The sequence below is a fragment of the Thermobia domestica genome, chromosome 11, assembly GCF_964235325.1.
Source record: "Thermobia domestica chromosome 11, izTheDome1.hap1.1, whole genome shotgun sequence".
NCBI lineage: Eukaryota > Metazoa > Arthropoda > Insecta > Zygentoma > Lepismatidae > Thermobia > Thermobia domestica.
In genome coordinates this window covers 256,805,826-256,819,777 of record NC_137464.1, presented here as the reverse complement: position 1 = coordinate 256,819,777, position 13,952 = coordinate 256,805,826, and the positions used below count along the sequence as shown (strand labels likewise).

The 13,952-nt window shown below is 36.6% G+C and overlaps 1 protein-coding gene across 2 annotated transcripts in view; it reads left to right on the top strand.

Moving 5' to 3' along the window:
• Positions 1-13,120, top strand: part of LOC145664964 (uncharacterized) — a 69,034-nt gene extending 55,914 nt beyond the window's left edge. For both annotated transcript variants that reach the window (XM_081732115.1, XM_081732116.1), the window contains one exon: positions 20-13,120. In XM_081732115.1, the coding sequence (XP_081588241.1) occupies positions 20-65 (46 nt within the window). In that variant the 3' untranslated portion in view covers positions 66-13,120. The remainder of the gene's footprint in view (positions 1-19) is intronic.
• The last annotated feature ends 832 nt before the right edge of the window (positions 13,121-13,952 follow it).

The window sequence follows — 13,952 nt, the reverse complement described above, 5'->3', positions numbered from 1 at the left end:
AATTCTTTTCTTTTTGCAGGATAAATCTTCGTTGGTATCTCCATGAGAAACTGAATTTGTATTAATAACGCTTTTAAGAAAGAAGAAGAAGAAAGAAAACTAAATGTTCCGGTGAAAAAAGTACAAACGTTACTTATTGGTGATGTCAAATCTTCCAATTGTACAGGTGTAAAAGGGTGTAATTCTGTGGAGTTCTTTGTATATTTTTTCTAATGAGGTTGTTAATGTATGTATGTATTTGTATATATGAAAAACTTAGGAAGTGTCCGAACTCAGTGCAAGGTTAAGGTTTGTTCTTTCCGAAGATTAGGATACCTAGTTGAGTATGTTCATTTCCACAGTGCTTAATTATCCTGCTTTGTTACGTTCCCAGCGGAATTCGAAGGATAATGCTAATATTTATCTGCGTAATGTTTATTAACGTATAACATACACATGGTGAAATAGTTGGCGTTGTCGATATGTTCACCATTGAGAAAGATGCCACGTCTTCAAATCATGACGGCGGGCCGCGGTGGCTTAGTAGTAGAGCGTTCACCTCTGGTACATGGGATCCTTGGTTCGATCCCAGCTCGCGTCAATTGAGCTTTGTGGTAGACAAACACCGTATGCGTGGGTTTTCTCGGGGTTCTCCAGTTTACTCCCTTTTTCTTCATTGCACCATTTCATTTATTTCGTATCATTACCGTCTCCTTTAGCCTAGCCAGCATAACCGTGGGGCGTAAAACAAAGATTTTTTTAAAAAAAAATATGATGACGTTGCTTTAGGCGATGAACTAAGAAAGAATGAAGAGCAACTGAAAAAATTAAGTGTACTCAGTAGTACGAGGGTTGATCAATTAAGAATGAGCATAAATGAATAAAACATAGTTACCTGTACTAATCCTCCAAATGTTGAAGGTCTTTTTCAAAATAGTCCCCATTACATGCAATGCACTTGTCCCAACGTTTCTGCCAGTCATCAAAGACATGCTGGAAGTCATTTTTGGACAGATCCTTCAAAATCGCCTCCGCAGCTTTCACCACTGCCCTTGAAGATACGAAACACCGTTCCCAGAGGTGTTTCTTCAAAGTTGGAAAAAGAAAGAAATCACAAGGGGCTAAATCAGGGCTATATGGAGGAAGGAGTACACACGGAACGTTGATCTTTGCAAGATAGTCAACAGAATTTCTGTACTGTTCTTCACGTGTCACTTCCGTGTGAAACTGAAACTACCTGTGTGCTTGAACAGCTGCCAAGGTCACATTTCTGAGGTCATGACCTTCAAACTTGCTCGCTCTATTCGTCACTTCTCTCACTACACAAACATGTTCCGTTTTCTGTGCCTTGGTGTTGTATTCACCTCATAAACACTGATGATCAGTCTTTATTGATTAGGCTACGTATTTTTTATTCTGTAGAAAATTACGGGATGAAATTTTAATATTATTATATGATTGCACTTGTGAAAAAGTGGAGGCAGAGCTAATGATTATTTTAAGTGTCAGTTGATAACAAGAAATGTTTCTTCTTTTGCCCCTTCCTTTTCCCACCTGTCTCTCATTCAAACTTTGTTTCGCTTTGTCCTTTTTCTTTCTTTGTTTTTTCATTCTCTTTTTCTTCCATTTTCATTCGTTTTCTTTTCTTTCCTCACTTTCTCCTCCTTCAAATGGATAGATGTATATTTTGACATGAACATATCATTCACCAACCTTGTCTATGCCTTCATGCAATGTCAGTGATTGTGCTAAAAATGTTTCATGAATGCACTTTTGTATATCAGGTTCGTGAGAGCACCATTCGTGGTGCATGTGGAGCATTATTTCCAGTTTTCATTCAGCGTCTCGAGCTATAAGAAACATATGAACCAACAAATGAGTGTTAGAATAGGGAAAGCAATCACAGAGGATAGTGCAGTTGGAAGGAAAGTTCGACAGGAATGTCTCTCGCTAAGATTATTTAATATCTATCTAGAAGAGATTGTGAAAAACAACCTACGTAATGAAGATGGTATTTCGAGAATGAATAGATGTACAGTGTGCAGATGATATGATGCATCTTGTGGAATCTGATAAGAAAATCAATAAAATGTTAGAAAACTCGAGGAAGGGCTGTGAAGAATATGGAATGAAAATAAAGGTTAGAAAGACAAAAGGCATGGTGATTGGAACGAAGCGGTCGCTGTCAAACATAGAAGTAAAAGGGGAGAAAATAGAACAGTTGACTAGTTTTCGATACCTGCGTAGTGTTATTAGTGATGATATGAAGTGCGAACGTGAAATAAAAGCAAGGATAGGAGTGACGAAAGAAGCATTAAGGGAAAGAAAGGTTTATTTTGAGGGTTTTTGAATAGAATTGAGAATAAGACTCATAAAATGCTTCGTGTTGTTGGGGCAGAAACATGGACATTACGCGAAAGTAATGAAAAAGGACTGGAAACTTTCGAAATGTAGGTGTCGAGAAGAATGGAGAGAACTAGCTGGGGTCTAGCGGAAAACGGATGAGAGGTAGTTAGAAATAATGGGGAAGAAAAGAAAAATTTTAGGTGTTACTAAGAAGAGGAAGAGAAAGTGGTCGGGACATTGGCTGAGTGAATGACAAAATATCCAGAACAGTAGTTTCTCAGTCATCCAGATTTTAATATTATCAACTTACCGATTCTTCACGTAGTAGTGAATTTTTCTTTGTAAATTTACCTCTAGTTTTATTTTCGCAGTTCTTTTATTGTCTGTCATTTTAAGGTGTAACAAGGATTAAACAAAACAAGGATCCTTATTTTGCCTAAAACTGTGGACACAAACCTTATCATTTATCTGTTATATCTGTAAGAGACAATTGATTAGGGAAAAGAATGTGAATTGTCTACAAAGGTGTTACAATAGAAAGTAATTTAACGTGTTTTATCGACCGATGACGTAATCATCCATAGACGCACATTGGTTGCTTCAAATCTGAAGGAAACAATGGATTATTTACGTTGAATATAAATATGCCTATTGTAACATGTACAAAATATTCGTTGTTCCAGTGTTATAAATAAAGGATCGTGGAACTTTGTTATTCCTATTTCAGTTCTCCCCAAGCAGCTATTGGCTCGTTAACGACGTCAATTCGTTAACAACTTTTAACGGGTAACGGTGACTTACGTCCGTCCGTTACTTCACACGATAACTTGAACAAAAGTGAATTTCTGAATTTGTTTTTTGTTTTTTTATAAAGGGAGTAGAAGTTACATATCTCGCCGTTTGATGGCGCGCCGCGAACATCCTCCAGCGGTTGACATCTAGTGGACAAGATTAAAACTTCTAGTGCGTGATCCTTTTCACTCTTACCACAGTTTATTTCCCGTAACAAAAATTCACTACTATGTGAAGAATCGACAAGTTTATAATATTCAAACGTGGAAAACTGAGAAACTTCTGTTTCTGGATATCTTGTCATTGAACTTACTTCGCTGTAAGCAAAATATTGGCTTTTTCAAGCTGATAAGTACGAAAGTCGACCTTAAGTGGGATTAAGTTGGTAGTTCTTACGACCCCACTTTTCGATGTTTGAGTTTATATATAATATTGATATTATAGTGACTGTCCGGTCATTATTTTTGATTTGTGGTAAGTTTAACCTTTATCAAAGTAAACCATCAGTTTAGTGTCATGACATGTTAACAGTTGAACTCATGCTAATTATTAGCCCTCTCCACTGGCAGGCACGTAGCCAGGATTTCGTACTGGGGAGGAGTCCGTGACATGAAATATTGTGGTTATCACACCAGGGGCTCGATCATCCTAAATTATTTTACTGGCAACATATATTGGTTTGTTAGGACAATGAAATGAGAAAATGTAAGTAAGTATTTTAATGACAAACTATGAAGAAATCTCGAGTAAAAGAATTAAAAAAAAAAAAAAAAAAAAGTGTAGAAAAAGATTTTATAATATCTACGTTCCTTCCTCTGTTCATTCAAATATAACAATTTTCCTTTTATTATGACTTCAACTATTATAAAAAATAAATATCCAATAATGTTTTGTAAAATATTTTACAATATCTGCGTTCCTTTCTCTGTTGAATCAAATGTTAACAGAACCTTCTTTCCACATATATTTTTGTTTTTATTATTCCGTCAACAACTGTCTGTTTCAAATGACAAGTTAAAGGAGCAGTAGAAAACTTGTTTCAGAAATAACATGTGTGAGATACTGCAGAGAAGCGATGACGAAAAATTATAATAAAAAATGTCCACACTATTATAAAACGGCACTATGTTTTCGAAGGCGTGAAATTTTCCTCACTAGTATCAGAAATTCTGAGAATTCCGTAACTTTTCTAGAAATTTCATTTTTTTTTTTTTCATTTCTGATTTCGAAGGGGGATATCGAGACCTCTCCCATTGGATATGTGCCTGCCACTGGTCTAGTGCTAGCATATCAGCCTTTGGTGAACGTGGTTCCGGGTTCGATGTCTGCTGAGAGAACATTAAAAAATGGGAATGCATTGCGGTTGTTCGGATTCCACTTTTCATTGTAAATCCATGTCACATATAGCATCGGTGTTGAAGAGGAATGCTAAAACTTAAACAAGTAAAACTTCAAGGTGCAACTGCTGTGAAGAAGGTAAAAATGTATCGGATTGCTGTACTATGACTATTTACTATCTTCTCTTTATATTCCGTCTTTACAAGCATCATCTTGAGAATTTTAAACATTTATGAAGTTCTAGTGATAACGAGAGTATTACTAGATAGGTATATCATTGCCATCAGAATTACATTGAAAAGCACCATGGGGTCGCGGTGACTCACTGGTAGAGCGTTCACCTTTGGTGCATGGGGTTCGTGGTTCGATCTCAGCTCGTGCCAAGTGAGCTTTGTGGTGGAGAAACACCGTGCGCGTGGGAGGTTCTTCGTGGCTAAACGGTTAGCGTACGCGCCTTTGGCGTTGGAGACCCGCGTTCGATTTCCGGCGAGAGCTCATGTGGTTCGGATTCCACGTTAATCAGTAGGTCCCGTCTCATATAGCCTCGCTGCTGAAAGGGACGTTAAACTCAAAATCCACTGAACTCAATCGTGTGCGTGGGTTTTCTCGGAGTTTTCCCGTTTCCTCCCACTTTCTTCATTCCACCGTTTCATCATCTTCTCCTTCAGCTTAGTCGGCATAATCGTAGGACGTAAAACTTAAGAAAAAGTACCGAGTCGTCTATTTAAGGTGTCAATTGAGACCGATATCCTACAAATATCGAGATGCCTAGAACTTATTCCTACCTGAACGTCTTGATCTGCATTATGCTTTGATTTGAAGGTAAAATTTTGAATCTATCGTAAAGAGGAAAAATGGTCACATGACCGACTTCCCCATTCTTCCCAAATCAATGAATTAATCAAGATAATATTCACACACGAATTTTATTGTGCCATATGAAATGTAATAATTTCATACTTCCATTTCTTTCTTTCCAGACAATGGATTTAGTAAGTTGCACAATGCAATAACGATTATAAGTGAGTTCGGACACTTCCACTTCCTTACGTAATTACCCACCTGAATCACTTTAAAAGTAGACCTAACATCACTCCAAGATATCAGTGTGCCATATTTATTGTCCTGTGTCATTTTTAACGGTTATAATTATTCCATTTAATCTTCTTTGTTTGTATATTAAGAATGTTTTTTTTTTTTTTTTTTTTTTTTTTTTTTTTTTTTTTTTTTTTTTTTGCAATTTGCATGTGATCTCAGTGATATGAAGGGTAGAGCAGGGTGCAAGTAACAAGGCGCTTTCTATAAAATACGAACCTTCTGTAAGTCATAGGTTTCGCAAAGTCTGCTATCAAGTTTAATGTAAATTGTAGCAAACTTGTATTGGTACGTACATCGTGAATACTTCAGGATGTATTTTTGGTGGGTGGTTGCAGATGTAACAATTCCATACAAAGTTCTAGATGCGTGTATGAAAGAGTAGACAACAGTGGCAGCTGTTAAGGGAAGACATTGGTAAAAAAATTAACATTTTATCGCTACAGGGTCTATAAAAATTAGTACATACTTTAACTTTTCTTCCCTTATATTGTAGCGATAAAATGTTACCGATGACACTTTCCTCAACAGCCGCCAGTTAGACAAGCTATTACCTATCAAAAGAGTGAAAATGTGAGGGTGAGTCGAGGATTGGACGCGGGTTTCTGTGGTCTATTGTGCGGTTACGGAATGCTACTCAGTCTCTCTTCAGATCACGTAATCATTTCACTTCTGGGATTGGTCTCTTTATCACTTGAGCAACTAGTTCTATTTTGTCTTATTGAGTTTGAATCTTATATGGTATTTGTTTATTTATTGACAAAGTTCCAGATTTAGCTTGGAAGTTATAACGCTGTATTAACAGCGAAACATGGGAAGGAACTTTGGAAATAAGTTGGACAGGAGTTTTATGTAAAAGAATCTTTCTATCATTCTAGTAGTCGGTCTGAGATAAACTCCTGGGAAAACCTCATGGTTTGAAGTCTGGATCCTCTAAGTTAAGGTCAATATGTTAAGTGTTACGTCCCCTGAGTATGACTAATTCTTATAGAAACTGAATAAAATTTAATGATGTCATAAAATCTTGTTTAAAAAAGAATAAAGAAAAGAAAATGGACACCCTGCTCGTTTCAGACCATATTGTGGCCAGGAAATTACAATGCATGAAATACAGTTGTTATTCAATTGACCAAAGAAGAACCATTTTTAGTTCAAGTATGCGTAGTTACGCATCGTTATGAAAACGAATAATAAGATTCTTAGTTGTTTTAATGTGTAGCTTAATTTATACTTAGCAATATTTTGTCTGCACAATTGCTGCGGACTTACTCAGACCAATTCAGTAAATAACTTCCTTTCTTCCACTATTTGTAGAAACACTAAATTAATAATTGTATAGTTGTAAGTATCAAACTTGGCCTAATTTTTTAAACAACGTATTAACGCAAATAAGAATTGTATTATTAATTTTCAATATTAATCTTTGTTTGAGATAATTTCACCAATCAGAGCTACCTAGTATCTATACGTGTCTTTGGCGCTGGACATCTTGGTTCGATTCCCGGTCGGAGTCCAATGTGGTTCGGATCCCATGTTATCCATATCTTATATACTGTCGGTTTCAAAAAGGGATGATAAACTCCCAATCAACTAATATCATCCCTTGGTCAGAATACAGGGTGGCTCAGAGAGGTGGATGTCCAATTTTGTTTATAACTAAAGACCGGCAGTTGTGACAAAACGTTGTGACGTTCCGGCAGTTGTGACGTTCCGTCATATTTTGCCATTTTTACAAGAAATTGTGAATAGAATAAGTGCCATTTATTCGTGTTCATTGTTCATATTTACTATTGTATGGTTTCTTCTTTAATTTCGTTTACTTTCTACCCGAAAGACAAGTCACATGTGTACCGTTATCGTGAATTGCAGATTACCAGTGAGGGGGAGATGAATCATTGTTGAGCAACTGAGTATATGGAAAGCACGTTATACACCAAAAGTACATGTTGCTGTGAATCTCAAGGTTGTGAATGTTTCAAGTAGGCTCCTTTCACATCGGTATGGATGTTGAACGATCTTTTTCACGTCTCAAGTACATCTTAACGGACCGACAACAATTTGTGATATCGTAAAATCAAAAGTAAACTGTTTGTTGTATGGCATGACTGCTTTATCAAATGTCAGGATAAGGTTTACCTATAAACTGATTTTTTTCGTAGTTGCTGAGTTGAGTTGAGTTTTTGAGTTTAACGTTCCGTTCAGCAGCGAGGCTATATGAACGACCTACTGATTAACGTGGAATCCGAACCACATGAGCTCCCGCCGGGAATCAAACCCGGGTCTCCGACGCTAAAGGCGCGTACGCTAACCGCTTAGTCGTAGTTTTTGATTGACGGTTTTCATTTTCATATCTTTTCTGCTGTTTTGTGTTTCTGATACTAATGTTTCTATGATTTGTAATCTTTGTTTTTCTTCGTTTTGATTTATTCTGATTTTAAGTCATACTTAATACACAAAGAGTGAAAAATGCATGGCTGGTCCGGAAGTGGAACCCGGGATCTTAGCCATACCGTGCTGATGCGTTAAAAACTACGCTACTTAAGCCGCACCCAGAACAGCGATACACTCTCCCACTCAGACCACGTGGCTTGTATCTCAAGATATCTACAGCGGATTTGGTGTGTAAAAATAAGATTAAATCGGTTGTTTCCTCGTTTAAATAATATAATGATAATACAACCGTTACCGGTTTTCTGAACGTAGTCACTTGATATGTTCAAACGCAACAGCTGGGTTGTGGTAAAAATCGCGTGGTCTGAGCGGAAGAGCACCAAAGAGTGGGAGAGTATATGGTTGTTCTGGGAGCGGACTGAGTGGCGTAGTTGTTAAGGGGACAGACTACTAAATATTTTTTTCAAAACCTAACAATTTTTCTTTTGCCCGTTTTTCATAAGTGGAAAGAGATAATTAAATGTAACTTACTACCATAATAGATAATGTTATTCTACACCCAAAAATACAAATCGGAAGAATAATCGGTATTGCCATCCATAGAAATTACAGTGTGTCCAAAATATGAATTACCCAAAAATCTAGGTTAAGACAGCGACTAGAAAAATGAACCCAACGGTAATTGATGACTTATCATGTTGTCTTGGTTCCTTGTTTACTACTTTTTAAATAATATTTGTACTTATTCTGTAATAACTTACATAAGTTATTACTAAATAAATAAGTTATTACATAATAAATACAAATATCATTTAAAAAGTAGTAAACAAGGAACCAAGACAACATGATAAGTCAATAATTACTGTTGAGTTCATTTTTCTAGTCGCTGTCTTAACCTAGATTTTTGGGTAATTCATATTTTGGCCACACTGTAATTTCTATGGATGGCAATACTGATTATTCTTCCGATTTGTATTTTTGGGTGTAGAATAACATTATCTATTATTGTAGTAAGTTACATTTCATTATCTCTTTCCACTTATGAAAAACGGGCAAGAGAAAAATTGTTAGGTTTTGAAAAAATATTTAGTAGTCTGCCTCCTTAACGCATCGGCATGGTACACTGAAGATCCCGGGTTCGAGTCTTAGTTCAGTCATGCACATTTTTCACGCTTTGTGTATTATAAAATGCCACATTTAAAATTAATTTTGCCATTTTGTGTGCCATTTTTTGATGTATTATTCTGTAACAACTGCCAGTCTTTATTTAAAACAGAACTATTATTGTAATTATACCATTATCTAATACAGTGGTTCCCAAACGATGCCGTAACCCAATCCCATAAGATGTGTCGCGAAATTTTAGAATTAAAAAAATCATGAAGCATTTAATAATTAGTTAAAAATCAATTAATTTTGACACGAGTATCGTAATGCCGTGTGCCTTCAGCAAAGTATGTCGTGAACCAAAAAAGGTTGGGAACCACTAAGCTAATAGACATGTTTAATGTTATGTCATACAAATCAACTAATTGTCTTAATATAAATATCTGTGCATCCTAAAGAATCTCTGAATTCATATAATGAAAAAAATAATCGGTTGAACATTTATGTGCCATGACTTAAGGAAAGTTTTGTATTACTTTTATTATTGTGTATTTGGATATACAGTATTATTATTTTTGAATTTTGTTGTGAGTGACATATCAAATGTTACTAGTATTTGTTATGCTTTTATTGTCGAAAAATGAAATATTTCCAGATGTTGCTGTTTATAATGGTTGTTTTTCTACTTTATTCTTATAAATGTGTTGGTTAATGTAAATAAGAAAAAGGAATTTTTATTGTAATTTCTAAGACTAGAATTTTGATAATTTATCAACACCTTTTAAGTATATAGACACGAATATTACTGGTCGTTACATGTGCGCCTTCTGCAGGTGGACTAGTTCGGGCGTTTGTCCCTCGCAGATGTCAGGTGTACTTAAAAGCAATTGTGGATGTTGTATATACTATCTTAGTACTTGTGTGCAACAAGTTGGTTAATCATAAACTTGAAGAATTGTCTGAAATGATGTATACTGTTTTTCGGTGTTGATAAGCATATACGTTGATCTAGGACAGTAATTTTCTACCAATTTTCCCAGAAACTGTAGAGACAATGTAATAATGAAAGTGGAAAATATATTTAAAAAATAATAAATTAAATATAAATTTTAAGAAAGGAACAAAAAAAAAAAAAAAATACTTATTTTCCAGAGATGTTCAAGAATAGGCACTAGTTACAATGAATTTGGTTTATTGTGATGGGCTCACCAGGTTTCTTTCCCCTTTGCTTGGGTCCAATGTACTTCGGGTTTGTTATGTACGTAGAATGATATTAGTAATAATTCCAACATGAATCCGGCCTTGTCTGTATTTTTGACTTTTCAACTTTGATGTGCATCCTTGATGCTTATTCCATGAGTTATGAGGAAATACACTTGCTCTGGTCTGCTGGTAAAGAGTCGTAGAAGTGGTAGTGGTGAGAATACTATATTCTGTGTCCGTAAGTCATCCTTTCTCTTGTGGTATCCTTTCTATCACACAGGTAAGAGTTAGGAATCTGGGCTTCTGTCGTTTGTTGTAAGTATTTTATCGTCTCTGTTCTGGATTTGGGCCCGATAATGGCCGGTTCTCCAGTGATTTGCATCTTTCTTGGTTAGCTTGTTGGGTCGTCTCCTCTACTCCACCTGTCTGCATCTCAAGTTGTCTCGGTTTGCTATTTTGAATTTTGCTTATTCCTATGTTGCGAAGTTGGCTTGGTTGTCTTTTTTTTTTTTTTTTTTTTTTTCCTTCTAGTGGCGAACGTGGTTTTGTGTTCAAGTTGCTTGATTTCTTCTCCAATAGTTTGCCCTGGTGACGTGATTCTCTCTCTGCTGAGTTCTCTCTCTTTGGCTTTTCGTGACTTTAGTTCTGTGAAGTCTTCGTTCTCCTCTATTTCTCCTTGTTTCTAGCTTTGAGAAGGGCCAGTGTTTTTCTTAGTCCTACTTCCTGGTTTGGGTTTCCTTGTGGTTGAGTGTTCTGCAGCAATCTTGGGAGAGACTTTCTATTAAAAGCCGCAAGTTTCTCTTCAAAATGCTGAGCTCTCGTGATTAGCTTTCTTTCTGCTGTTCTTCTGTGTCTGAGTCTTGCTTTTCCACCTGTGATTGGTTAGTTTCGTTGTATATGTTTTGGTTTCCCACCTGTAAAGTTTTTTTCCTGTGTGAGTCTAGCCTGGCTATCATCTGGTTTCCCACCTGTAAAGTGTTTTTCCTGTGTGAGTCTAGCCTGGCTATCATCTGGTTTCCCACCTGTAAAGTTTTTTTCCTGTGTGAGTCTAGCCTGGCTATCATCTGGTTTCCCACCTGTAAAGTTTTTTTCCTATGTGAGTCTAGCCTGGCTATCATCTGGTTTCCCACCTGTAAAGTGTTTTTCCTGTGTGAGTCTAGCCTGGCTATAATCTGGTTTCCCACCTGTAAAGTTTTTTTTCCTGTGTGAGTCTAGCCTGGCTATCATCTCTGTAGGAAATTGTTGCTCTCCTCCCGAAGTCGTCTTCAGAGAAAATACTCAGAAAGATGTCTCGGCATGTTTCTTTTGGGAAGTAGACACAGAGCCTTCCTTCTCGTGACGACTTTTGTCCTTCTGTCCCGTCAACATCCATTTGCTCATCAGTCAAGTTAAACATATAGATATCTCTGAAGCGTCTGCTGGCTGAACTGATTGTGATTCCGGCATTCCTTGATTGTGTGTGGTAGCTTATTGTTGGAATTTCTGAAGGCGGAGTTCTCCCTATTGTATGTACAACATGTATTGGCGACGCTACATCTTAAGTCTTTCTGGTTGTGTTCTGAAATTCACCTCATCCCTTTGGCGTAGCTTCCTTTTCTGTTTGTGGCTTCTTTAGGAAGTTCTTGTAGTTGGAATCCTTCTTCTTTGGTTTTGACATGCTAGAGCTCTTTATTTTTTCTCTGTGACTCTAAAAAGGGCCAGAAGTTCTAGTTGAGATTTTGGTCCAAATAAGGGTGAGATTCTGTAATTGAAGTGTATTTATTTCCTTATGCAATCCAAGAGGGATGGTAGTGCCTTTCCGTCAACCGACTATCGCAACCTATACGGCCAGTTCGACTCTTAGTCCGTAATAGGGGGTGTAGCCGGTATAAAGTCAATGCCTATTCCTCCTATATAGCCGTGTGTGAAACAGAATGTTGTGTGAACATTGTTCTTTATTGTAAAAAAACATCTCTCAATGCAGCCTATCTGAAGAGACTGGCTATTTGTTTACTTCCGTGTGATAACTCCTTTTGTTGGCTCCGTTAGGTTTCTGGAGGTCTGGCTTGTAATAGAATTTTCGATTTATACCCAGATTGTGATGTAATTTTGGAGCTTCTTCAATTAATAGATAGTGAATTTGAATCTAGAAAGCCAGAGATAACGACGCTGGGAGCCAATGCATTGATAACGCAGCGTCAAGTTGAATAAGTGTCATCCAGCTGGCGAGAGCCCTTGGAGCTAAGTTGTATTATATCAACAGGAAGTTTTAATTTACAATTTTTTTTCTTTTATTTTATGACAGAACTTAATTTATAATTAAATTTTCATCTTAAGCTAAAACAGTAATGGATGCGGAATCTTAAGACATTCTGGAGTTTACATTTCTGTGATTAAACTCTTTATCATACCAGTGATTCGTGTAGCAGCAAAACAGAGATACACGCATTAATACAGTGAAATGCAGAATTCAAATATTTGGCAGAAGTGTAACTCAGATATTTGTAACGGTAGTGTAATATGAATTATGGGCTAACTATTAGTGGCATAACCCAGTTATTTAAGAATGTATAGACAAGAAAATCTTTACTCTTTTATTCTGCATTCAATCAATGTTTTGTTTATTAAAAATTTACTTTTAATTGGTTGCGAGTGTGTAACCTTTGTATCGTAAATCAAAATATCGAGTGTCTTTACCATGGCAATTTGTATGGTCGTAAATTATCAAAATTCTAGTCCTAGCAACGATCATTGTTATTTCCACTTATAATGATAAATTTCATGTGTTGTTACTATTGTATAACACTAAATTGTTTTTAAAATTCTAAAATGTCAAGGTTCGCACTTATCTTTTGGTTCTACATAAATAAGAAAAATAAATGGGAGGTAACCAAAATGTAATGTGTAAGGTTCTTTAGCTTACCTGAAGCCTCGGCAATGAACACGTTTTGTCTTCGTTTAGCTTTTAAGCTGCGTGTTATCGGATTAGTCGATTCTAATCATCATGTGTGACATATGCTTGCTATCTTTTTTTTTTTTTTAATCAGGTTCTCTAAAATAATAATAATAATAAAAAAAAAAACATCGAGCCTTTGGAGAGAAAATTGAGAATACATTTATTGTGATTTAAAAGTAACATTACCAGACCAGATATACACCATTCTGTTCGATGTCCTTTTGCTATTTTTCCGGTAACACCATACTTATGTAGCTATAGAACTTCTATTGTTACGGGTCAAAAATTGACACGTGGTTTTAACAGCTCTATAAAGGTAACCAAGAAAGTCCTGTTGCTTCTTGTGGAGGTCTGTGTTCAATTGGCCCTCACACCGTGAGTTGAATGCGAATGAAGATAAGGCGAAGTTCAGTTGTTGGTGTGGATATATCCAACATACGGCCTGGTTGTGGCAGTTCAGTTACACCGTCAACTTGCGTAAGGACAGAGTGAACATGGGACCTCTATAGAGCGTCATAAGGGCGTGCATGCTGTGCGAGTTCAAACTGGGGTCAAACGCCGGTACAGCAGGGCGGAAGATATATCAGGCCTTTAGTGAGGGTGTCGTGACTACGTGGATAGTGCATCACTGGTTTAACAAGTTTAAGAACGGTGACGAAGCACTCGAAGACGCACCACGTGCTACAAGACCAACACAAAATGATCTTCAAGCGGCAATTGAGGCGAACAGTAACCAGACATGTGAGGAACTGGAACTACAATTCAG